Source organism: Narcine bancroftii, chromosome 3, assembly GCF_036971445.1.
Source record: "Narcine bancroftii isolate sNarBan1 chromosome 3, sNarBan1.hap1, whole genome shotgun sequence".
In the NCBI taxonomy this organism is placed as follows: Eukaryota; Metazoa; Chordata; class Chondrichthyes; order Torpediniformes; family Narcinidae; genus Narcine; species Narcine bancroftii.
The window spans coordinates 88,684,160-88,711,123 of record NC_091471.1 but is presented as its reverse complement, the minus strand read 5'-3'; the positions used below and the strand labels follow the sequence as shown (position 1 = coordinate 88,711,123).

At 42.6% G+C, this 26,964-nt stretch overlaps 1 protein-coding gene across 1 annotated transcript in view; it reads right to left on the bottom strand.

Annotated features, from left to right (window-relative positions):
* Nucleotides 1-26,964, bottom strand: part of cwc27 (CWC27 spliceosome associated cyclophilin) — a 235,233-nt gene that overhangs the window by 170,347 nt on the left and 37,922 nt on the right. Inside the window, exons 5-8 of the mRNA XM_069924501.1 lie at nt 15,632-15,730; nt 9,867-9,970; nt 6,147-6,216; nt 2,227-2,306 (exon numbers count right to left, since the gene is read on the bottom strand). Of these exons, the coding sequence (XP_069780602.1) occupies nt 2,227-2,306; nt 6,147-6,216; nt 9,867-9,970; nt 15,632-15,730 (353 nt within the window). The remainder of the gene's footprint in view (nt 1-2,226; nt 2,307-6,146; nt 6,217-9,866; nt 9,971-15,631; nt 15,731-26,964) is intronic.

Below are 26,964 nucleotides of genomic sequence, written 5' to 3'. Positions count from 1 at the left end.
GCCTTACTGAAGTCCATATAGACAACATCCACTGCGCTACCCTCATCCACATTCCTAGTCACCTCTTCAAAAAATTCAATCAGATTGGTCAAACATGACCTTGGCGGAGAAGTCCTGTATGTGTGGCACCGGGTACCAGTCGGGGGTAGTTGCATAGTTCAACCGACGGTAATCCCCACACAGTCTCCAGCCCCCGGATGATTTCGTGACCATATGGAGCGGCGTTGCCCAGGTGCTATCCAAGTGTCGGACGATTCCCAGTTCCTGGAGCCTGGAGAACTCCATCTTTCCCTGCTGGAGCTTCTCGGGCGACAGCTGTCTGGGTCTAGCATGCAGCGAGGGGCCCTGTGTGGTGATGTGGTGGAAGACCCCTTGCTGGGGCAGGGCAGTGTTGAACCAAGACTCTAAGATGGCGAGGAATTCGTAGAGGATCTTATCGAACTAATCCCTGGCGGCTGCTATGGTGGAGATTTTGGGCCTGCGGGCTTCTGCTGTGTCCAGTCGGGTGGAGTGGAATGTTCAGGTGTTGACCAGCCTTTTGCCCTTCACGTCAACCAGTAGGCCGTGAGCTCTGAGGAAGTCGGCCCCTAACAGCACGGTGCCCACGGAGGCTAGGACGAACCTCCAATGGAACTTCTCCTCCGAGATCTGGACCTATGCCCTGCGGGTGCCGAAGGTCCTGATGGTGGAGCCGTTGGCCGCCCGGAGTGTTGGACCTCGAGATCGGGTGTGAGCCTCTAATGCTGTGGGGGGAAGGATGCTGAGCTCAGCCCATGTCCACCAGAAATCAGCGGCTGGTGGATCTGTCCGTCACATGAAGGAGGCTGTTTGTGTGGCCAACCGTGGCAGCCATAAAAGACGGCTGGCCTGGCCATTTCCCTGAAACCCGCAGGGCTGGCAGCACTTACGGGCTTGCGCTCTCCAACGCTGGTGGTAGAAACACCAGGTCAACTGACCCTCCTCTGGCTTGGTCTTGGGAGTCACTTGTGGACGGCTGGCTCCTGGTCATGCCACCTGGTTGAGAGCTGCCTTGTTCTCTCTCTTCATGCACCAGAGGGCATCCGCACGGGCTGCTGCTCTCCTCGGATTCAAGAAGTCTTCATCTGTGAGGAGCAGCTGGATGTCCTCCGGAATCTGTTCCAGGAATATCTGGCCGAAAACAAGGCCTGTGGTCTTCCGCCAGGGCCAGCATTTTGTTCATCAGCGCCGACGGACTACAGTCCCCAAGCCCATCTAGGTGAAGGAGCCTGGAAGCCCATTGCTGGGGAGTTAGCCCAAAAGTTCCAAGCAGCAGGTCTTTGATGGCGGCGTACTTTCCCGTAGCCAGGGGGTGGGGGGGGGGGGGGGGGTGGTGGTGGATGATGTCATCTACCCTCGATGCCATATTTTGGTCCAGAGCGCTCATGACATGATAGAACATCGTGGCATCTGAGGAAATGTTGCAGAGTTGAAATTGTGCTTCCATCTGTCCAAACCATGTTCTCAGTCAGTGGGTCCAAAAGGGGGAGGGGGGGGTGGGCGGGAAAGCTTGATGGAGACAGTGTTAATCTCTACTGAATCCATGGTGTTTTGAGTCCAGAAAAACATCTGGGCTCGTCGGGGTCACCACTGTGGCGGTGTGAGCAGTGGAGGAAACACGGCCACCACGTTGAGGGTTGTTAATGACAGGTTTTATTCAAATTCAGCGCGCCCCTTTAAGGGCAGCATGAGCTCAGTCACGTGGTGCATTGTGATGTCATAATCGCTGCCCAGGGTGCGCGCTGGAAGGGATGCTGGAGTCAGAGAGAAACCTCTGACCATGACCATTTCCCCATGGCTGCTCCGCCACGTGGCGATACAAGCGGGGCCAGTTCGCCATGAGGATGTGTGCCGCCACAGAATATTTATTTTCTGCATTGCAGTTTGTTCACATTTCTCTCTTTTGAAAGAGTACAATTGTGTAAATCTTTTTGCACACCGATAAGTAGAAATTCTACCTGCCCACAGAAAAAAGAATCTCAGGGTTGTACAGTATGTAATGTCATGAATATACTCCGTCAATAAATCTGAACTTTGAAGTTTTATGTGGTGGATCATGTAATTTCCATTCCGTTTTTTCCAGCTAAGATCAACTAACTCAGCTTTTCACGTGTTCTGAAGGTTGTTCTAGCTAAAAATACAGGCTCAGTTTCTACCTTTTTATTAACCAAGATTCAGAACTAAAAACAGCGAAATAACAGGACCCACCTTTCAACAACTGGTATAGAGCTCAGCCGAGGATCATCCTTCAACAAATCATGACTGCTTTTGCTTTTTCCTTTCATACTCTATGAAAAGAAAGTTAAGAGCGAAATGATATTTTATTGTCATATGAGTCATGGGTAACTAGAGAGATTTTCACAAACCAAAGATATTATAGTGCAACAGAAACAGCTCTCACCCAACACTTGCATTTAGAAATTAAACTGGTTAAACAGGCGCATTGAAGTAAATAACAAAATATATTATAAAGAGGAAACTACCAACTCCTGCAATTAAAACATTGAGTTGAGCCACATGAACAACAATTTTGCACTGAACTCTTGAACCTAAATTAAATAGAGTACAACTCCAATTATCCAAAATGGTTGAGTCCGGGCCTACGTCGGATAAATGTTTTTTTTCAGAGAACTGGTCATTTTTCAAAAACAGCCCATTAGCAGCAACAAATCACTTGTATCAATGTTTAAATAGCAACAAACAAAAAGGGAAGGCATTTTAAGCATTAAAATAATCTTTAATTCCCAGCAAAAAATGCTGGCTGTGGCCGACCACCAACACATCCCAACCACTGATCCCCAACACAAACCTATCCAATTGTCTTGGTGAATTTCTACGGCTGCTGGGTTTTGGGGTCCTCTGGGCCCATAACAGTCCCCCCTCACTTCTATTTGCACCACACTGAACATTGTTTTGCTGCTCATTCCTGTTCTCATACCAACCTCAACAATTTCACCAACTTTACTGCCAATTTATGCACACTAACTTTCACATAGTAAGGAATCAAGACTGGGCTTTCTCAATGAATATCTCTCTTTCAGAGAGTACGTTAGCAACCAAATCTCTACACTTGCTTAAAGATTTTTTTTAAGTTGCAGTGAATGGAAGAGTAAAGAGAGTGAAGGTCATGTCTGCAATTGGTTGACTATCAAAAAAGCGTGAATGAAACCAATTTTGTTTGGAATGAAAGAGAGGGACTGTTCGTTAAGCTAACGAACAGCAGCAGGAGTAGGAATTTGGCTCTTTGCACAGTCTCCATTCAACGGCATCTTTTAATAGAACTCTCCTAATGAAAGGTTTTTTTAGCCTGAAATGTTAACTGTCAATTGTTTTCCATGGATGCTGACTTCCACATGAGAATTTCTCCACCACTTTTTTTCTGTGTTGCTTTTAATTTCAACAATGTTTTTTCTGTCCTACCCCGATTATCTCTTGATTTGATCAATATTCAGAAAACCATTGACCTCAGTTTTCAATGGAATCTTTTAATTTAGAGTATTGTGGGAAGTTTTGATCATCTAATTACAGGAAAGATATCAATAAGATAGAAAGAGTAGTAGGATATTGCCTGGACTTCAGAAACTGAGTTACAGGGAAAGGTTAAACAGGTTTGGACTTTATACCCTGGAGTGTAGAAGAATGAGGGGAGATTTGATAGAGGTATTTAAAATTAAGAAGGGGATAGACAGAGTAAATGTAGATAAGCGTTTTCCACTGAGGGTAGGTGAGATACAAACCAGAGGCATAGATTTAGGTTGAAAGGGGAAAAGTTTTGGGGGAACACGAGGAGGAACTTCTTCACAGAGAGAGTAGTGAGAGTGTGGAATAAGCTGCCAGCTGAAGTGGTGAAATGTGGGCTCAATTTTAACATTTAAGAATAATATGGACAGGTACAAGCATGGGAGAGGTATGGATGGCCATGAATTGGGTACAGGTCAGTGGGACTAGGCAAAAAAAAAGGTTCTGCACAGACTATAAGCACTGTTTCTGTGCTGTAATGTTCCATGGTTCTATGACTAATCACTGGGACCTGACCAAATTTATCCAAAATCATTGTGGAAAGCTAGGGAAGAATTTCTAGGGCTCTGGCAAAGATATCTGTACTATAATCACCCATGGGTGAGGTACTGGAAGATTGGAGGGTGGCTAATGTTATGTGTTTAAGAAGGGCTACAAAAACAAATCAAGGAACTGCAGGCTAATGAGTCTAACATGAATGGTAGAAAGGTTAATGGAGGGGATTCTGAGACAGAGAATCTACCAGCATTTGGAAAGACAAGGACTGGTGAGATTGTCAGCATGTCTTTGTGTGTGGTAAGTTATGCCTCATGAATTTAATTGAGCTTAAAAGTCAATTATAAGGATTGACAAGATAAAGGAGATAGATAATGCCTACATAAACATTAACAAGATCTTTGACAAGGTTTCACATGGTTGGCTGTCCTGGAATGTTGGATCACTAGAAATCCAGAGTGAGCTGACCAATTTGATATAAAATTGGCTTGGTGGAAGAAATCAACAGCTGGTTATAGAAGACTGTTTTTCAGACTAAAGACCTGTGACCAGTGGTGTGCCACAGGAATCAGTGCTTGATTGATCATTGTTTGCTATCTATACTAACAATTTGGATGAGAATGTAGTTGGCAACAGTTAGTAGGTTTGCAGATGACACCAACATTGGCACTATGATGGACAACAAAGAAGATTATCTAGATCAGGGGTTCCCAACCTGGGGTACATGTACCCCCAGTGGAACATTTGCACTTTCCAGGGGGTACATTGGGTCTGTGAGAATAACCACTACTGCACCACTACTGTGTTGTCAGATTGCACAATGTCATATTTTTTTTATCCTTAATTTTTAGGGGTACACGGGAACGTATAAAAATGCCCAAGGGGTACAGAGGAACAAAAAGGTTGGGAACCCCTGATCTAGATGAACTGAGAAAGTCAATCAATGACTGGCAGATGGAATTTAACTTGGACAGTGCAAAGAGGTGTATTTTGGCAAGTTAAACCAGGACAGGGCTATACAATGAACAGCAGGGTTCTGAAGAGTGTTGCACAACAATGAGACTCAGCAATACAAGTTTCACTGAAATTGCAACACAGGTGGTGAAGAAGACTTTTGACATGCTTGTCTTCATCAGTAAAAGCCATGAGTTCAATAATTAGGAAGTCATGTTGCAAGACATTGGCAAGACCACATAGGAGTTTTTTTTTACCCTGATCACCTGCCAATAGGAATGATGTCATTACAATGGCAAAGATGAAGAAAAGATTCACTGAAGAGCATAGATTTATGATGAAAAGGGAAAGAATTACAGGAGACTTGAGGAGCAAATTTTTCCATAAAACGATAAGAAAAGGTTTAGAGCAGCCATTCTCAATGTGTGCTAACTAGACCTCTGGGGGGGGGGGGGGGTCATAGCATCTTTAAATAAAAGCCTTATTTTCTTTTCACCTCATGCAACATAAATATTTTTATGTAGTAGGTAGGAGAGAAGTATGGAAGAAGCCAAAATTGATTGTTTCACAAGGAAGAGGGATAAATGTTGAGCAGAATCCTAAGAGGGCCATAACCAAAAAAGGTTGAAAATGGCTAGTTTAGAGGGATAGCTTCAAGGAGAGAAATTAATTTAAAAAGGAACAAGCTAAACAAGATAAATATCAACTAGGCTAGTGTGGCAGCCCTTCGCAGCTCCCCAACACGGCTTCACAAAATGAAGGACGAACATGATGATCCAGCATGCTATATGAGGCCCGCAGCGCTGTCCTCCAATTGGCCGCAACCGAAAGATCTTAACTGGCCTATCTGGGAGAGCGGATCACAAACACACAAATCAGTGTTGAGAGGGTTTTGACCATACCCCTCAGTTTGAGAATAAAAGCAGGACTGTGAGCCCAATAAAGCTGTCAGTGTTAACTGCACTCAACTGGGGTTCGTGTCATTCTTTCTGGGAACAGTATGTTCTTTCTGAGCTAACCTGCATGCAGCTACAACTTCTCCTGTGCTGTAGGCTCTGCAGAGCCATAGCTTGTAGCAGCTAGCTACACTCATATATTTCCTTCAACTAAGCCAGCATGTCAAACTTGAATAAGCCAAACACACAAAAGCAAATTGGTACCTGGCTAACTCTGTTTACTTCCTCTTCTTCCTCCTCTGCTTCTTCTCCAAAGGAAAGCAAGCTGAAATTTCTAAAAAAAAAGCCAAATATTTTCATAATCATCAGCTTGCATACTTTGTAATATTACTTAGTCCTGCTAAAAGAATATAGGTCTAAAAATTCACAAGTTCTGGAAAGATGTGATAGTTGTGTGATGGACAGTGAACCTCCGGTGCAAAAAAATGTGCTTTAACCACTAATCTACACACAAGGTGCTTTCTCTGTAAGTGCTGCTGGTTTGGAGCATGTTGAGAACAAAAAAATTATGGATTTATGTAACAGTGAAGAAAAGTTGAGAGGAGAATCAGTCCTAATTTTTTTTGTCATATAGTTAGATGAGGGAATAGGTGAAACAAAAAACTGACTAGGAAGAGTGGAGGGAAAGCTTATAGGAACATAGGAAGTAGGAACAGGAGTAGGCCAAAAATGGCCCATCGAGCCTGCTCCGCCATTCAATACGATCATGGCTGATCTAATTTATGACCTAACTCCACCTACCTGCCTTCTCCCCATATCCCCTAATTCCTCTATCATATAAAAATTTATCTAACCGAATTTTAAATATGTTTAATGAGGCAGCCTCAACCACTTCCCTGGTTAGAGAATTCCAAACATTCACTACTCTCTGGGAAAAACTATTTTTCCTCATCTTTGTCCTAAATCTACTCCCCCGAATCTTGAGACTGTGTCCTCTGGTTTTAGTTTCCCCGGTCAGCTCAAAAAACCTTCCTACATCTATCTTATCCATACCCTTTCATAATCCTATATGTTTCTATAAGATCTCCTCTCATTCTTCTGAACTCAAGCGAATACAATCCTAGACGATTTAATCTTTCATCATAAGTCAACCCCTTCATCCCAGGGATCAACCTAGTAAAACCTCCTCTGGACTGTCTCCAAAGCCAGTATATCCTTCCTCAAATATGGAGACCAGAACTGGACAGAGTACTCCAGGTGCGGTCTCACCAGTACCTTATACAGTTGCAACATTACCTCCCTACTCCTGAATTCAATTCCTCTAGCGATGAAGGTCAACATTCCATTTTCCTTCTTAATAACCTGATGCACCTGTGTGATAGTACAGATCTATCACCAATGTATATAGTGTATATAGTTACAGTATCTAGACTGTGCTTACAGCGATTGGCTGAGAGCTTAGCCATGCCTACTGTTTGTCTGGGCCTTAAAGGGTTGTGTCCCTAGCCAGGTCGGATCATTCCGGACTGGTCGGCCACCTGTGAAGAGCTCCTATCTTTTGCTAATAAAAGCCTTGGTTTGGATCAACAAGTCTTTGATTCTTTCGACGAGCTCTACAACCTGCAACCTAACTTTTTGCGATTCACGCACAAGCACTCCCAAGTCCCTCTGCACAACAGCATGCTGAAGTTTTTCACCCTTTAAATAATATTCAGCTCTTTTATTTTTCTTGCCAAAGTGGATAACCTCACACTGTACATTGTACTCCATCTGCCAGACCTTTGCCCACTCATCCAGCTTAACTATATCCCTCTGCAGACTCTCCACATCCTCATTACAATTTGCTCTTCCACTCAATTTGGTGTCATCTACAAACTTGGCTACACCACATTTTGTCCCCTCCTCTAAGTCATCAATGTAAATGATGAACAGTTGTGGGCCTAACACTGACCCCTGCGGCACCCCACTTACCACTCTCTGCCAACCTGAAAAACTCCCATTTATCCCGACTCTCTGCCTCCTGTCAGACAACCAATTCTCAATTCAGGCCAATATACTTCCCCAGACTCCACTTTCCTGTAACTTACTGATAAGTCTCTTGTGCGGCACCTTATCAAACACTTTCTGGAAATCCAAATATACAACCTGTTCCCCTCTATCCACCGCACCCATTACATCCTCAAAGAATCCTAACAAGTTTGTCAAACAAGATCTTCCCTTTCTAAAACCATGCTGCATCTGCCTGATTGAACCCATACGTTCCAAAAGTTTCACCATGCATGGAGCAAGATTGTATTTACTATAGGTTTAACTGAAGATCAGGTAAATCCCTACATACTTGTGTTGAAGCAATCAATGAATGACCCTCACTGCTGCACTTCCTGATACCTCAGCAAATTAGGGATTTAGCTGCATAGAGAAAAAAAAAATCAGAAACTGCAAGCTTGGTAAATCTGGATTAAACTTTGACTGCATTGTATATTTCAAATTAGCAAGAAACACAAAAGATGCAGATGCTGGATTCAAAGCTGGATTCAAAGCTGACAAAGAATTGCTCGAGAAACTTGATAAAAATTCAGCATTTGTCAGCTGATGACCGAGTTTGATCATTTATATTTTTGGGACAAATGTTACAAAACTGGTACTACACACACCTAGCTCCCTTGCCAAATTGTAGAAATACCACAGCATCTAAAGCAAAACTAAAATATCCATGGAAACATGACTAGGAATTGAATATTCATTTTTGTTGTTTTCATTCAAAAATATTGTGTTCTTCAATAAAGCCACAAACTTTAGATTTAAGGCATAGAAGATAATATTTTCCATACAAAAATATTAAACTAAGAAATCCACATCATATTTTCATCCTGAGCTATACACAGATTCAAATCTTCATATTTAAGTAAAACAGAATCAAAATTTTTTATCTCCAGTTCAAGGTTCCTTTTATTATCCCGTTACATTAAAAGTATATGATATACCTCAACTTTTGTCAACCATAAGCCAAAGAATTGCCAGGAGCATTGCCAGCACCCCACAACAATAGCAGAAAGAGAAGCCCCTCAGTCCTGAGTGCCGTGGATTATCCTCCAGCACTTCCGCAGCCTCTGTAGCCACATAGACTCCATTTCAAATCATTAGCACTGGAGCTCCAGATCCAAGCTTCTGATACGATCAGGGTCTTTAATGCCCAAGGCCCTTCGGGATTCCCTCGCCCTCAGCACACTCTCTAATCCCTGTTCCGATATTTGGCTCCCATGAGCCAGTCTCCACCTGTGTGGATCCTTCAACCCCAAGTTGTCAGGAGCCCGGAGACTGTGTGAGTCCTTCAACTGCAAGGCACGAACAGACCATGGTTCTTCAGCCACTGAGCTCCTCGCCGGTATGTGGCCGAGGTTATTGCTGTGATGGGTAATCTCCTATGCTTCACCTTCTCAACTGGGGGTGTTCTCTCCATTTCTGATGCCCTGCACCAGTCCGCTGGTCCCCTGGAGTCTGCAACCACTCATGTTATGCTGCCCAGCAAAGGCGCCGCCATCTTGGATTTAGACCTCAGAGGTTGCAGAATTTAAAAAAAAACTGCCAGCTCCTTTAATAGACCACTTAATGGCCATATGCAGCCTTCCGCATAAGGAGTGGGCCGTCAGACCCTGCAGCGCTGTGTCTCCACTCCCCACTGTCCCAGGTCCGCACCAGCAGCAGAGTTGATGTTACAAGCAGCTCTTGCAGCATTACCATTTCTGACCAAGGTTCAGATCATAGTTTAAAAATAAAATGTTAATATTTCTCAAAAATAACAAGCTTTATGTTTAACATTAGTAGTTTACAGAGATTTATAATTGAACATTTTTAATTTATATTAAATATTGAAGACAAAATTTCGTGCTAAGCTTAGGACTTTTATCATCTCAAACCTGATTTATTATTAAATGGAGCAATGAAGCAACTACACTTCATAGATTGATAAGATATTGATTTTACTTTGTGCCTTTTGAATGGGTTTTTTTCGATTCTTCATCTCTCTTCTCCTTCTTGTGTTTTTTCAATAACCTTGGAACAATGTCATCAAAGCTGTTGTGCAGCACCTAGAAAAGTATGTTGACAAACATTCACTTAAGAGTAATTACAAAGACAGTCAAATTTTATTTTTATGTATCTTAAACATAATTACTGGGATGAGGTCAATCTCTAAAATGATGGAAGAAAATATATTTAAATAAATAGTTCCCCTCGTAATTTTAGGACACTGTCAAAGCATATCATAAAGTATTTTTCATACTATAGCCACTGTTACAACATTGAAGTCACACCAGTCATTAACCTACAAACAGTAACGTGATAATGACCAAAAGAGGCTGATCATACTCTTTCTAACTTATACCGAATGTTCATCACTTATAGATACCTATAAGTTGAACTTGGCTTCTGCAACTATGGAACTCCAAATATCCTGCAATCCTGCTGTGGTTATTCGACAAAGTGGCGCTAGCCACATGCAATTACAAATATACTGACAGTGGGAACTACGGCTCCATTTACCCATTGCTCTGATGGTCTACAGTTTAAATTGTTATAAGCCTCTTCCATAGTTTCTAAATGTTTTGACAAAATTAAAAAAAGAAAAAAAGAAAATGAAAATAAATTGATAAAAATTAAAGCTTTAAAAATACTCTTCCCCTTTTTAATTATGTTCAATGACACCATTCCGAAAAAAGGGCCAATACACAGTGCATCTGGCACAGCAGAGTATACAAAAGAAAGACTTGCAGAGGGATGGGAACCAGAGTGCCAGAGCAGATAGGTGAGTGGAGGGGGGAAAAGATGGTGTGAAAATTGCATGTAACATTAAAAGTCAACAGTTTGTACATGGTGGAAATATTCTCAGGTTCATCTATTTCAATGCTGCAAGGTGGAGCTATCGTAGGAAAGGCAGATGAGCTTAAAGAATGGATTATTTTTGGCATGTGGAATTATGACATTGTGGTCATTAGTGAAACTTGGTTGCAGACATGATAGAACAGGAGGATGAAAGGGGGAGGAGTAGCATTGCTCATCAGAAAATATCACAGCTATGCTCAGACAGGACAGACCAGAGGGCTTGGCTACTGAAGCTATATGGGTGGAGTTGAAGAATGGAAGAAAGGTATGATCACAGTAAAAGACTGCTTAATAGTCAACAAGAATTGGAGGAGCAAATCTGTAGAGAGATAGCAGACAGCTGCAGGAAACAATGTTGTGATAGTAAGAAATTTTAACTTTCCACATATTGACTGGGACTCCCTTACTGTAAAAGGGCTGGATTGCTTGGAGTTTCTCAAATGTATTCAGGAAAGTTTTCTAAATCAAAATATAGAGTTACCAACTAGAGAGAGTAAAATACTGGATCTCCTATTAGGGAATAACACAGGACAGTTGACAGAAGTATGTGTAGGGGAACACTTTAGGTCCAGTGATCATAATGCCATTGTTTTCAGTCTACAAGTCGAATCGTGAAACTCAAAAAACTCTCAAAAATGGGGCTTGACTTATATGCCGTATATACTTTTGAAATCTTAAATTCAGCTCAAAAACCAATCTGTGTTGATCCGACGTATAAATCGACCCTGGAAAAACCGATTCAGCATATAAATCAACCCTGAAAAACCAAATAAAACTGACTGTGACAGATTTTCATTGAGATTTTTATTGAAAACAACAATTAGCACCCTTCAAAATCGTTATCATTGTCCGAAAACAACAACATATTTAGAACCCTTCAAAATCATTCTCGCTATCATCATCTGAAGCGGCAAGCACATTCATACTCTCACTGTTTAAACAGTCATCATATGGGTCCCAGTCTGTATCTGATGAGATTTCTGCTTCATCGTCAATGTCCCACAATAAATCATCTTCTTTGCACGTTTTAAACAATTTTATCAGTCTCTAACTTTGTCCCATGCCTTGAGCACGACATTGCACAGCACATCAAGTGATGCAGCACGCATTGCCCCACCTTTTGTAAACAACTTCTCTGCACTCGACATTCATGTATTCCATTCTTCATGCACATGACTTGTTCAAGCAGACATCGAGATGTTGCAATATGTAAGTATTATGTAGTGCTAATCTACTTTTAGTGTTCTCATTTAAGTGGCTACGAAACATAACCAAGACCAGCAAACTTCGTTCTTTGCATAAACTGCCTGTTCCACAGATTGCCTATCCATAGCTTTACACCATTTTCATCCATCCATCCTTATTCATGAAAATGTACAAAAATACCTCCAGGGAATTTCATTTTCAGTTTAATTTTGTGTTTGAAGATTACCATGGGTGTTAACTTTGTCCCGTCGGCCATGCACGATAACACCATGGTAAACCTGGTCCTTAATGGCCTGTACTTCTGTTTTGCACAGCTTTAACACATCTCCATTCCATTGCCTATCATATCAAAATTCATGGGGGCTTTGTTCATATTTCCAATATTTGCCAATGCAAACTGATGTTTTTGCCGGTCATGTATAATAAACTGGTGAAAACGTACAACTTTATGATCAAGATCTTTTGGTAGTTTCTGTGGAATTTTTATTTTCTGGCATAATACCAGATTTTTCCAGTTCATGAAATGGTTGCACCAGCCTACTGTAGCATCAAAATCATCACTGAGGACTGAGTGCAACTTGGTGCACTGAAGTGCAAATGCTCTTATTTTATTTCATGTGACTTATGTAGCAATCTTGCCTCTGTTCATGTACCCATTCTGCAAAGTGATTTTCCAACTCTGCCCAATGAGTGATTCCTTTTCTCAAAGAAAATTGCCTTTTTGGTATTTTTCTTAAAGTCGCTTCTTTCTTCTTCCAATTTCTTACCAACTTCTCATGTACATAAAATTTTCTTGCAGCACCACAATTGCTGTCTATCATTTTCAACTTAAAGCTTCACTTCATATTTTTGTCATGTGTTGCATTGTGTCAATGGACTCTTCATGATAGCAATCTCCTCCAGCTAATTCCCTGCAGATCAATCCATACGATCTATGGGGGTCGACGTATATGCCGGTCAACGGGGCACCTCAGGCAACCAGAAAATTGAGGTCAATTTATATGCTGGATATACCATAAAATCCTTAAAATGAGGCTGAAAAAAAAGGGGGGTGGGAAGGTCGACTTATTCGCCAAAATGTATGGTAATTATGGAGAAGAATACATCAGGGCCTCGGGTTGAGATTCTAAATTGGAGAAAGGCCAATTCTGAGGAAATGAGAAAAGATCTAAAATGCGTGGAGTGGGATAAGTTGTTTTTGGGCAAGGATGTGCGAGTTAAGTAGAAGACCTTCAAAGGTGAACTTTTGAGAGTACAGAGATTATATGTTCCTGTCAGGATTAAAGATAAAATTAACAAGTATGGGGATATTTGGGATCTGGTGTGGAAGAAGAGAGAGGCGAATAGCAGGTGGAGGGCAACTGAGGTATTTTAGGAGAATAAAAATGCAAGAAAAACCTCAAGAAAGAAATCAGAAAGACGAAAAAGAAGACAAGGTTGCTTTGGCAGACAATGTGAAGGAAAATCCCAAGAGCTTCTACAGGTATATTAAGAACAAAAGGATAATAAAGGACAAAATTGGTCTCCTTGAAGATCAGTGTTCTGCTATGCATGGAGCCGAAAGAGATGAGGGAGATCTTAAATGTTTTTTTTCCCAAGAGTATTCACTTAGGAAACTGGCACAGTCGAGGGAAGTAAAGAAAATAAGCAGTAAGGTTATAGATCCTGAAGAGATTAAAGAGGAGGAGGGGGTGCTTGCTGTCTTAAAGCAAATAAGGGTGGATAAATCCACAGGGCCTGACAAGATATTCCCTCGGACTTTGAGGGAGGCTAGTATAGAAATTGCTGGGGGGGGGTCTGACAGAAATATTTAAAATGTGCTTAACCACGGTATGGTGCTAGAGGATTAGAGGGTAGTTCATGTTGTTCCCTTGTTTGAAAAAGGCTCCAAAAATAACCCTGCAAATTATAGGCTGGTGACCCTGGCATCAATAGTAGGTAAATTATTGTTCTCAGAGATCAGATATAAAAGTATTTGGATAGCTAGGGTCTAATTATGGATAGTCAACATGGCTTTCTACATGGTAGGTAGTGCTAACCAATCTTATAGAGTTTTCAAGGAGGTTTCCAGGAAAGTTGATGAAGCAAAGGTGGTGGATGTAGTCTACATGGACTTTAGCAAGGCCTTTGACAGGCCCTCATGGGAGTTGAGTCAGGAAGGTTCAGATACTCGGTATTCATGAAGAAATAGTAAATGGGATTCGAAAATGGCTGGACAAGAGAAGCCGGAGAGTGGTAGTGGATAACTGCTTCTCAGACTGGAGGCCTGTGACTAGTAGTGTGCCTCAAGGATCAGCGGAGGGACCATTGTTGTTTGTCATCTATATCAATGATTTGTATAATAATGTGGTAAATTGGATCAGCAAATTTGCAGATGACACTAAGACTGGAGTTATTGTGGACAGCAAAGAAAGTATATTTCTGAAGAGCATGCTCTTAAGGTTGCAGGAATGAAACAATAGCTGGGCATACACTGGATTAGCAATTTACAAGTCATGTGCCCAAAACCAACCTCAGCGAAGTGAAAAGATGAGAATAAACTTTCAGAGCTTGATATAGCATTGGTAGAAAGATCTTTGCAATGTTTTTTTTTCTTGTGGCAGACAGCAGGCAGGCTCCTCTATAATTATCCTAGCCTGACACGTATCCTTTCTAGAACATGGTCTCAGCATCTTTGAGATCTTCATGCTCTATTCTGCACGGATGTAGGCATGAATTTGTGCCTTAAATACTTCTAAGCCATATTTTAATACTTTAATTAAGGATTTTGTCTGTTATAGAAAGGGCAGTACTTAAAATTGGACTGGTTGATTAATATTCATCAAGGAAAAAACTTGTATTCCTAACTAGCCATGGATTGCAGTATACCTGTATTTAATCCATGCTATAAGGTTGATTTTTGCCTACCTTAGGATACCTACTAATGGATATAGTTGCCAACTTTCCAAAAAATATAACAGCAAGAAAACCAGAAGGGCAAGGGACAGGGAAATTTTGTGTAAAGGAATTCTGTTTTTATTTTATTTTGCAAGTTAACAAATCAAACTTCTTTAGGAGGAAAAAAAACTATAGAGAATACTCAACAAGAGTAGTTATGAACATACAGTTTTCCTTCTGCAAATAAGAGGACATTAGAGAAGTAGAGAAAGCTACAGTATTGGGCAAATAATGAAACAAGTTGACTTGAGATAAATGAATGAGGATAGTTCAATGGAAATGGGTAGAATTACCCTACGGTTCGGGAGATTATTCAACCAACAATGGTGCTGCCACTGAGCAACAAAGTAATAGCAAGTGTTACAGCTCCCACATGCCACACCCACATCAAATGTTAAATTCAATATAAAAGGGTGGTGGATAAAAAGGCAAACAAAGGATTGCTTTCTCACAATTCCAAGCACAATACATTTGTCAAAAATTGCCCGAAGTATGACAAGAAAGGGATCATCAGACGCATTCAGTGGCAAATGTAAAGAACTGCAGTTAAAGTTAAAATTAAAGGCTCGAATTGAGAAAGGGTTGTAATGTTGTGGTACAATCGTACAACTTTGCTGCACTGCATAACTATGACTGAGGAACCTGAAAAAAAATCCAAAAAGTGCTAATCTCTTGACAATACATACAAAATAATTAAAATAATAATTTCAAACAAGTTAACTCACCTCTGTAGACTTAATCTTGTGAGGGACGATTGGTCGCTCATCTTTATCAATTTCTACTTCTGCTAATCTTAATATATTATATATGGTGTCACCAGTCACCTGTTTAAAAATAATTTACAGTAACTTAAATCATAATATCTTATTAAATTTTATTCTGCATTCCATTGCAAATCAAATTCAGTTACTTGTCAGCCAAATCTGTTATAATTTTAATGCAAGCTTCATGTACATTCAGAACACTTCCAAACATGCATACAAAATATTGTTAAATAAGCATTATTGTAGCACAAAATAAATTGCCTTCTTGGAGATTTAAGGACAGAAGCTTGGTCAAAAAGTTTTAAAAGCTTGGTCAAAATGATTGAGGTATCAAAAAGTTTTAAAAGCTTGGTCAAAAAGTTTTAAAGAGAAAGAGTTCTTAAAAGTAGAAAGAGGTAAGGAGAGTTAAGGAGATCATTTTTGAGGTCGATGCCTTCACAGCCAAAAGCTGTGGGGAGGGAGCCAGAAGTTAGTGGGAAGGTATAGGATGCCAAAATTGGATGAGCATTGAGGGTTCTATGGCTGAAGAAGCTTACAAGAATAGGCAAGAGCAAAATTATGGAGACACACCCCCAGCAAGTGAAAATGATCTTCTTTCTGACATATTTTCTTCAAAGCACTTATTGATTTATTTATATTTGTATTTTATGAACATTTATGAATTCTGATTATCGACACAAATCAAAACAAAATGACATTATTGACTATTTGCATGATTTCAGGACATGTAATCTTTTTGCTCAAGAAAATTATCCTTAATATGAAAGTGCAGAGAGAGATTATATCCAAACCAACGATGAAATTAAAATCCCACAACTTTGTCAACAGAGATCACTGATCATAAGATTGAGAGCTGTACACCACCTTCAAAAGTATATGACTGCTGTTTACACAGGCCATTGACACAAGTACTTACTGATTATCAACACAGGCACACCCAAAGGATGCATGCTTAGCCCACTCTTCTACTCATTATCCACCCATGTCTGTTTGGCCAGGCACAATTCCAATGCCATCTAAAAGTTTGCTGATGACACAACAGTTGTTGGCAGAATCACAAACGGCAATGAGGAAACGTACAGGAGGGAGATAGATCAGCTCATTGAGTAGTGTAACGACAACAAAGTTGCACTCAACATCAGCAAAACCAAGGAGATGATGGTGGACTTCAGGAAGGCTCAGTAGTGGAGAGGGTCAAGAACTTCAAATTCCTGGGTATCAACATTTCCGAGGATTTGTCCTGGAGCCTCTATGTTGATGCAATCACAAAGAAGGCTCGCCAGCGGCTATATTTTGTGAGGTGTCTGAGGAGATTCAGTATGTCACAGAAGACTCTCGTGAACTTCTCAGGTGTACCATAGAGAGCAATCTGGCTGGTTGCATCACTGCCTTGTATGGAGGCTCCAACTCTCAGGACAAGAATAAACTCCGGAGGGTTGTAAACTCAGCCTGCAGCATCACAGATACCAAACCTCACTCCATCAGGACATCTACATGAGGCGGTGTCTTAAAAAAGCATCCTCTATCCTCAAAGAACCCCAGCACCCACACCAGGCCCTCTTCATTCTGCTACTATCAGGAAAAAGGTACAAGAGCCTAAGGACAAGCACTCAATGGCACAAGGACAGCTTCTTCCCCGTTGCTAACAGATTCCTAAATCAATGAATCAAAGACACTGCCTTACTTTTCGTGCACTATTATTTTGATTTTTTAAATCTTTTAATGTTATAAGATGGTTATAATATAAATGTTTGCATTTTGATGATGCTGCAACACTCCTGAATTTCACAACTTATTCATGACCATAATTTCTGATTCTGATTAATGTCTCAAATCAAAACCAAATGACATTATTGACTATTCACATTTTTGCTATTGAAAATAAATATCCAATAATGTTTAGCAGAATATTACCTCTGAACATGTTAACAAAAGCAGAAATGTTGCAATAGAGAATGAGAAACATCTGATTAGATGCTACTGACTTTGATATTGATCCAAGACAAAAACAAAATCATTATGGGAATCTTCAAATAACTAGAATCTTCCAAAAATGTCTTGACATTGTAGCCTTACAATACCTAATTAAAACATTTCTGAAATTTACAATCCTTTATTGTGTTATTGTAGACAAGGCAGATGTCACAGTCATAGAAAAATTTCCAAAGAAGCCAAAGCAAATATTGAGGAAGGTGGCTACCCTCTTAACAAGTGTTTAATATAGATGAAACAATGTTCAAGTAATGAGAAAACTACTCCAGACTTATACACAAGAAAATAAGATTAGAGGCAGCCACCAGGCTCTTCAAGTCTGACCATTCAATATGATCTATGCTAGTCTCAACATTTTTGTGCCATAACCACAATTCCTTAATCTTTCAGATAATTATCCATGCCCAACTTACCTGTAATTAATTATCTGGTCTACACCACCTTCAAAAGCAAAAAAATTCCAGAGTTACATGACCATCCAAGAAGAAATTTCTTCACTCCTCATTTTAATGACCAGTCCTTTTTTTAAAAATAGCTATATCCAGTGGTTTGTGATTCTTCCAGTAATGAGAACAACATTCTGTCAACCCTCCTTAGGATCTTACATGTTTGAACAAGGCCACTCTTCATTCTTCTTAATACTTAGTGACACCAACAGCATGAAGCACAACTTTAGATTTCTTGATAGAAAATGGTGCTTTAACACATGAAGAGTAGGAGAACTGTCCAGATGTCCAATTATACCACCACAAGCCTCTTTCATCAGCCACCCAAGATCAGTGAGAGGAAGATACTTGCTTTCAAATTCACAAGCTCCAAACTCAGATTCACCCAATACCACTATCATTCAAATGCCAGTGACAACTCAGTCTCTCAACTCTCCACCCACCATCTCACATTACAAAGCCAGCACAAAATAGAAGGTGCACACCACTTTAATCTGCTCCACCATTAAAAAAAGATCATGGCTTATCTGACTACCACCTCAAGGCTACACACTGCCTGCCAGCCCTTTGCTAACAAGAATCTGCACTGGAGAGGATTCTGCTCCCAACCAGCCCAAGAAATCCTGTGAGAGAAAATACCTCCCCCATGGATGAACCTTTCTCTCAAGGCAATGACCCTTAGTTCTTGATTCTTTCACAAGAAAATGTCCATCTGGTAAAGAACCTCTTATGATCTTGTTTATTTCACTTGGTGAGTAACCCACAGAGGTACATTATGAATGTTTGTCTCTTAATTTGAAATAAATTGTTAGTAAAATGGTACTTTATTATTTCAGATATTTGTGTTAAAGTTTTAAATGTTATTTTTTTTAAAACCAAGATTTTTGAGCTGTAGATTGCAACCAGATGTTTTACATTGAAACTAATATAAAAGTTCTTGCCCAGATCACCACCTTTTTGTAGATTTAACTTGTCGATGCCAACCAAGATGCCCATTTGCTAATCCCATTTGCCTGCATTTGGCCCCATCTTTCTAAACCTTTCTTAACCAGGTTCCTGTCATTGATTTAAAAAACTTTGTAATTGTACCTGTCTCTACTATCTCCATTGGCACCTTGTTCCACATACCCATCACTTATGTATAAAAAATTGCACCTTAGATTTCCTTTAACCATTTCGCTCTCACCTTAAACGTGTTCCCTCTAGTTTTAGATTCTTCTACTGAAAAAGACTGTGATAATCCATTCTATCTATGTCTCTCATTATATTACAAACCTCTACAAGGTCACCTGCTCAGCTTCCTTTGCTTCAGGGTGAATAGCCCCAGCCTATGGAATTTATCCTTATAACTCAGGCCATCCAGTCCAGGCAACATCCTTGTGAAGCTTTAGCTTAATTACATCCTGTCTACAGTGAAACAACCTGAACTGCACATAATATTCCAACTACAGCTTCACCAATATAATATACAACGTTATGCATCCCCACCTTTAGTTTATGTACACAATCAAAATCACATTTTATAAAGAAAAACTTGAAAGAACACATGGATCTGGGTGTACTTGTTCACCGGTCACTGAAGGCTAGCATGCAGGTTCAGAAAGCTGTGAAGAAGGCAAATGGAATGTTGGCTTTCATAAAGAGGGGATTGGAGTATAGGAACAGAGACGCCCTTCTGCAGTTATACAGGGCCCTGGTGAGACCCCACCTGGAGTATTGCGTCCAGTTCTGGTCTCCAAACTTGAGGAAGGACATACTAGCTATAGAGGGTGTGCAGCGCAGATTTACAAGGTTAGTTCCAGGGATGGCAGGGTTGTCATATGCAGCAAGGCTAGAAAAACTGGACTTGTATCCATTGGAGTTTAGAAGGATGAGGGGGGACATGATTGAGGTATACAAAATTATCAGGGGGATAGACAGGGTGAAGTCGGATTACTTGTTCCTAATGATGGGGGAGACGAGGACTAGAGGGCATAGTTTAAGAATACAGGGTAGGCCCTTTAGGACGGAGATGAGAAAGCATTTTTTTTACCCAGAGAAGTGTGAATCTGTGGAATGCTCTGCCACAGAGGGTGGTAGAGGTGGATTCGCTGACTATGTTCAAAAGAGAGTTAGATAAGACTCTTGTGGGTAACGGAGTTGAGGGTTATGAGGTAAGGCTGGAAAGGGGTACTGATGGTAATGATCAGCCATGATCTAAAATGGCGGTGCTGGCCCGACGGGCCAAATGGCCTACTCCAGCTCCTATTGTCTATTGTCATTGTAATCTTCAAGAACAAAGGCAAAGACATGGGATACAAAAATTGGTTATAGGCTTTTCCCAACTTACACTGAAGTTAAAATGGCTTTCTTCAATGGTGTAAAATTCTAAGACAGATGTACAATCAAAAATACTGAATTTATGAATATTTTGTTGATTATTTTTCTATTTTAATGTGATAATGTAAATAGAAAATAAAAATTACTATTTCAGTAAAACACATATATAGCTCATTCAAGACTTTAGTGAAGCTGGACTGGTTTTTCATGCTTTTACAATTTTCCATGCATTTCTTTCAAGTTGGAGACACAAAGCAAGAGGTTTGCATTTCCTGTTGGCAAGAGCACGGTTCCAATACTATAGAGGTGGTATAATCAGACAAAATGTATTTTTGCATGGTTATTGCAATTCAATCAGCAAAGAGCAAAAGATTGAGGAAGAATTTGGTGCAGCAGGTAGATAAGAATTTAATCTTGATTTAAGAATTCACTTGTGTTGCGTTGCAGCGCAAACAAACAAGCACAAACAAGGCTGTATACTACAGGCTTTAATTAGCTTAAAACATGCACACAAGGTTCTGTATCCTTTCTGGCTCCATGTGCTCTGCTCCTGCACAAGGGCCAGTGTGAGCCTTTATGTGCGGCCGGTGATTGGAAGATGGAGCCAGTCTCCCAAGGTACCTCGCTGCAGGTACAATGGGTTGTCCCCTGCAGTAGGCAATGCAGGAGTGTGGACAGGCACATGCATTCACCAACAATCCAGTGGTTGTATCACCAAATTCACCCCTTCTTGGAATGAGTCCCGGCCCGTGGGGGGGGGAGGGGGAAAGAAAAACAGTGTCCACCAACGTTGTTGTGCCGAGTGTCAGCTATATACCGAGTCGCTGGGAGAGAAAAACACATATTTACAAATTCAGGCAATCTGGTGGTCACAGGACAGGCTCCTGGTCAATGGTCAAAGCCGCCTGAAGATTGGCTGGGTCAGGGGTGGCCGGGGCAGCTGCTGGTGTGGGCAGGATGGTGCCTGACAACGAGGGGGTGTAGGTCAGGGATGGGTCCGCAGGCAGTGGGGTCCTGTGGTTAATGGTGGGTGGGTGGGGGGGGAGATGTTAGCTTCGGGAGGGTCTTGGAGGTGCCAGGGGTGCCCTGGGACGAGGGGGCTGGACTCCAGCCGTTGCCAGGTGCCAAGTCAAGCCAGTGTCCTCACATCTATTGGGGTATACCAATTAGGCGTAATGTGGGTTGGCATGGAGGAAGTGCTCCTTTGCGACCAGGGAGCAGATTTGTGAGCCCTCCCGTGCCTACGGAGGAGGACTGGTCCTGGGGACATCAGCCATGCCGGCAGTAAGATTCCCATTACTGATTTCATTGGGAAGGGAAAGAGGCATTTGTGAGGGATCTGGTTGGTAGCTGTACATTAGAGCGACCGTATAGCATGGAGCACCTCGGGAAGGGTCTCCTGCCAGTAGTTGGTGGACCATCCCTTCAACCCAAGGGCCAGGAGGACTGCTTTCCAGATTAACCCATTTTCCTGTTCTACCTGCCCGTTGCCCCAGGGTTGTAGCTAGTTGTGCGACGAGATGCAATGCCCTGCATCATCAGGTACTAGTACAGCTCTTCACTCATGAAGCTGGACCTCCGGTCACTGTGGATGAATGCTGGGTATCTGAACGTGGTAAAGATCTGCGCCAGCGCCATTATAATGGAGGCAGTGGAGGTATCGGGGCAAGGGATGGCAAACGGGAAACGTAAGTATTCATCTATAACTGAGAGGTCTGTGCTGGATGCAAGAAGAGCGGTTTACACTCCGCACAAACCTAGCAGGACTCCGTCATGGTCCAGACATCCTGGACCGTGAAGGGGATATTCCAGGATTTCACAAAATGGTACAGGCGCAACGCCTGGGTGGCAAAGGATGTTGTGCAGTGCCTGAAGTCGGTCGGACTGTGCACTGGAGCAGTTATGGGACAGAGCATCAGGGGAGTCATTGAGCTTCCCCGACCTATACTGCATGTCATAGCTGAACATGGCCAGCTCGATTCTCCAGTGCAAGATCTTGTCGTTTTTGAACTTGCCTCTGTGGGTGGTGCTGAACATGAATGCCACCGTGTACTAGTCTGACAAAGGTGAACCTCCTTCCTGCCAGGTAGTGGCACCTGTGGCAGACTGCCTAGGCCTCTTTTTCGATGGAGGAATGCCCGAGCTCTGAGACGTGGAGGGTCCGGGAGAAAAAGGCCAAGGGTCTGCCCCCTTGGTTGAGGGTGGCAGCAAGGGCAACGTCAGAGGCATCGCACTCCATCTGGAATAAATAGGGTGTTTTCATCCACGGCATGCATTGTGGGATTGGCGATATCCTTCCTGATGTGAGCAAAGGCCACTTGTGCCTCACCGGGGAGGGTAAAGGTGGTGGCGTGGGCCAGTGGGTGAACCTTATCTGAGAACGGGGGACCCGCTGGGAATAGTAGGAAAACAGCCCTAGGCATCTGCACAGGGCCTTGAGTGTGTGGGGGAGTGGAAGTTTCATCGGGGACACATGGGTTCCAGGTTAGGACCTATGACACCATGTTCCACGACGCAGTCAAGGATGGAGAGGTGTGTGGTGCTAAACATGCACTTCTCCCTAGTATAGGTGAGATTTAATGTCTCTGCCATCTGATGGAACTTCTTCAGGTTAGCATCGTGGTCCTGCTGGTTGTGGCTGCAGATAGTGACATTGTCCAGATTTTTGAAGATCACTCTTAGGTTATGTCGGTCCACTGTGTGGTCCATCTCCCTCTGGAACACGGAGACTCCATTTGTGATCCCAAAGGGGAACTGGTAAAGGCCCCCATCAGCCTCGAAGGCAGTATAGGGCATATCCCAGGCCTGGAATAGGAAGCTGATGCAGGCTGACTTTAGGTCAGTGGTGGAGAAAATCTTGTACTGGGCTATCTTATTGACCATGTTGGTAGTGGGTAGGCATCCAACTAGGTGTACCAGTTGATGGTCTGACTATATTTGATGACAATCCTCAGTTTACTGCCTCCTTTGACCACCAGGACCTGGGATCGCCAGGGGGAGTGCTGGGCTCCATTATCCTTTCTGCCTGAAGCCATTGAAACTCGGCCTTGATGAAGGCCGTCGGCTGCACAGTAGCACCTCCTCTCGGCCACAATGGGCTTGCAGTCTGGCGTCAGGTGATTGAAGAGGGAGGGAGGGGTATCCATAGGGTGGACAGTCTGCAGGTGAAGCGGGGGCAGTCGCTAGGCTTGGCATTGTGGACAGTGAGGTGTGGGGGAGGGAGTGGGCAACCAAAGGCCAGCGTGACACTGTGGAAATGGCACTGGAAATTGAGACCCAGGATAATCGAGCCACAGAGCTTTGGCATGACCAGGAGCCTGAACCCTTTGTAGGTTTCACCTCTCACAGTCAAATTTATTGAACGGCATCCCAGCACTGTAATGGAGTGGTCCTGAGCTGCAAAGGTAATGGAAAAGTTCATTGGGCATACTTTGAGCGCCAGCATATGGACCATATACAGGTGCACGAAATTCTCAGTACTAATGCTATCGAACAGACATTTTATTACCTTCCCATTGACAGCGATGTCCATCATTGAGCTCCTGAGTATCTGGGGGATGTTGTCCAACAGTGTGGTGGACACTAAGACCGACTCGGAGTCTGAGTCGCTGCTCCCAGCTGGCGGTGGCCAGTAGCAGTTTGTAGGTGTGGTCCCGATCAACCAGGATGGTGAAGGCATCATCATCATCTCTGCGGTGTGGATTGGCGTAGGGAGCAAGGAGTCTTGGGATGGCACATGTTGACGTCGTTGCTGGGTCAGTGGGGCAGAAGTGACGTGTTTGATGCGGGTGGAAGTCGGCCGGTCCAAGATGGCAGCAACTGTGGGGAGCACATGGTGGCGGCATGGTTCGACAGCTGGGTCGGAAGTGATGTCACCGGTATGGGTGGAAGTAACAGGCACAGCAATGGTGCTGCCTGATACTCACATGTGAGGCGCCAGGAGGGTTGAGGAGGGCTTCTGACTGGTCGAAGAGGGCCGCAGCCATCCCGGTGGGTTTGGAGAGGCACACTTTGGCAAAGTGGCCTTTCTTACTGCACCTGGAGCAATGCAAGTTCTTCGCGGGGCAGTTCTTCCGGGAGCATCTGTTGGACCTGCACTGGGTCCCGCAGCACTTATAGCAGCGGGATGCATTGTTGGCTACAATCGCTTCTCCACAGAAGGGGCCCTCGGCAGGGGCAGTCGTCTGCGTCGGCTAAGCTGAAGGGTGTGGCAGACGGGCATCAAAGTCTTCAGCGTGGTAGCTGCAGATTCCAGAGAGCGGACCACATCAATGACCCTCATGAGGGAAGCATAGCTTTCTTCCTGCAATCTCTGTCAGGTCGCCCTCAATCGCAGGCTTCACACACACGCATCCCAAATGAGTCGTTCCACTTCTCCAGCAGTCATCCTGGTCTTGGCCATGCAGGGGCGTGGCAGTTCACTCAGTGCCCCAAGGTAAGCTTCTACTGCCTCACCTGGCTGTTGTAGCCTGGTGCTAAGGAGGTACCTGGAATAGAGTACATTCACTGGGGGCCGCTTGATGCTTTCCAACATGGCCATCTCCAGTTCATACAGGTGCAGTCACAGATCGCCTGGAATGCGAACGGGTCTAGTTTCGTGAGCAGTACCATGGGTTTCTTCTGGTCTGGGTTTATGATCTCAGCCTGAGTGTGGATGATTGCCCCGATCGCATGCTTCCAGATCTCGAAGTGTGCTGGAGCTTCTGGGCATTATGGGTCGATATGAAGCTTCTCTATGCTGAGAAACCTCTCCATGCTTCTTTAAAATTAAGCTATTTAAATTGTGGTGCACTGCAGTGCAAACAAACAAGCACAAACAACGAAAGGCTGTACTATAGGCTTTAATTAGCTTAAACTTGCACATAAAGTTCTGTATCCTTTCTGGTTCCAAGGGTTGGCGTGAGCCTTTATGTGGGGCCGGTTATTGGCAGGGAGCCAGTCTCCCAGGTTACATCCCTGCAGGTACAATGGGTTGCCCCCTGCAGTGCATGAGTGCAGATAAGCACAGGCAGTCACTGACAGTCCAGTGGTTGTATCACCACACCACTATTATATAATCATTTTGAAACTTAAGTAACAAAAGATCCCCCAAAAATTTCCAGCATTTCCAACATTTTGTTGCTTTAGGTGTGATAAAATCGGAGGGGTAAGAGGGGGTAGTGCTGCATTGCTTGTCAGAGAAAATATTACAGCAGTGCTTTGGCAGGATAAATTAGAGGGCTCGTCCAGGGAGGCTGTATGGGTGGAATTGAGGAATGGGAAAGGGGTAGTTACACTTATAGCGCTGTATTATAGAACACCTAATGGGGAAGGAGAACTAGAAGAGCAAATTTGTAGGGAGATAAAAGATATCTGTAATAAGCACAGAGTTGTGATTATGGGAGATTTAAATTTTCCACATATAGATTGGGAAACCCATTCTGTGAAAGGGCTGGATAGGTAGGAGCTTGTAAAATGTGTGTAGGATCGTGTTTTTTTTTTACAGCAAATGTAGAGGTACCAACGAGAGAAGGGTCAGTGTTGGATCTACTCTTGGGGAATGAGCTAGGTCAGGTGACGGAGGTATGTGTTGGGGAGCACTTTGGGTCCAGTGATCATAGTGCCATTATCTTCAATGTAATTATGCTAAGGAACAGATCAGGGCCTAGGGTTGAGGTTTTCGATTGGGGAAAAGCTAGATTTGAGGAGAAGCGAAAGGATTTACAAGGAGTGGATTGGGACAATTTGTTTTATGGGCAGGATGTAGTAGAGAAATGGAGTTCTTTTAAAGGTGAGATTTTGAGGGTACAAAATCTTTATGTTTCTGTAAGGTTGAAAGGTAGGGTCAAATGTTTGAGAGTGCCATGGTTTTAAAAGGATATTGGAAACTTAGTTCGAAAAAAAAAAGGAGACCTACAATAAATATAAGAAACAAGAAATAAAGGAGATGTTCGGAGAATACATTGCATGCAAGAAGAATCTTAAGAAAGAAATTAGAAAAGCTAAAAGAAGGTGGCTATAGCAAGCAGGGTGAAAATAAATCCAAAGGGTTTCTACAAATATGTAAATAGTAAAAGGAGAGTGAGGGATAAAATTGGTCCCTTAGAGAATCATAGCAGACAACTGTGTGTGAAGCTAAAAGAAATGGGGGAGATCTTGACAATTTATTTTCTTCGGTATTCACTAAGGAGAAGGATATTGAATTGTGCAGGGTAAAGGAAGCAAAGAGGGTAAATATGGAGACTATAATGATTAAGAAAGAGGATGTACTGAAGCTTTTGAAGCATATAAAGGTGGATAAGTCTCCAGGTCCTGACAGGATTTTCCCCAGGACCTTGAGAGAAGTTAGTGAGGAAAGAGCCGAGGGTCTGACAGTGATTTTCTAATGTCATTAGAGATGGGTATAGTGCCGGAGGATTGGCGTATTGCACATGTGGTTCCTTTGTTTAAAAAGGGTTCGAGGAGCAAGCTTAGCAATTATCTGCCTACAAGTTTGATGGCTGTGGTCGATAAATTAATGGAAGGTGTTCTTAGAGATAGTTATATCTAAGTATATGG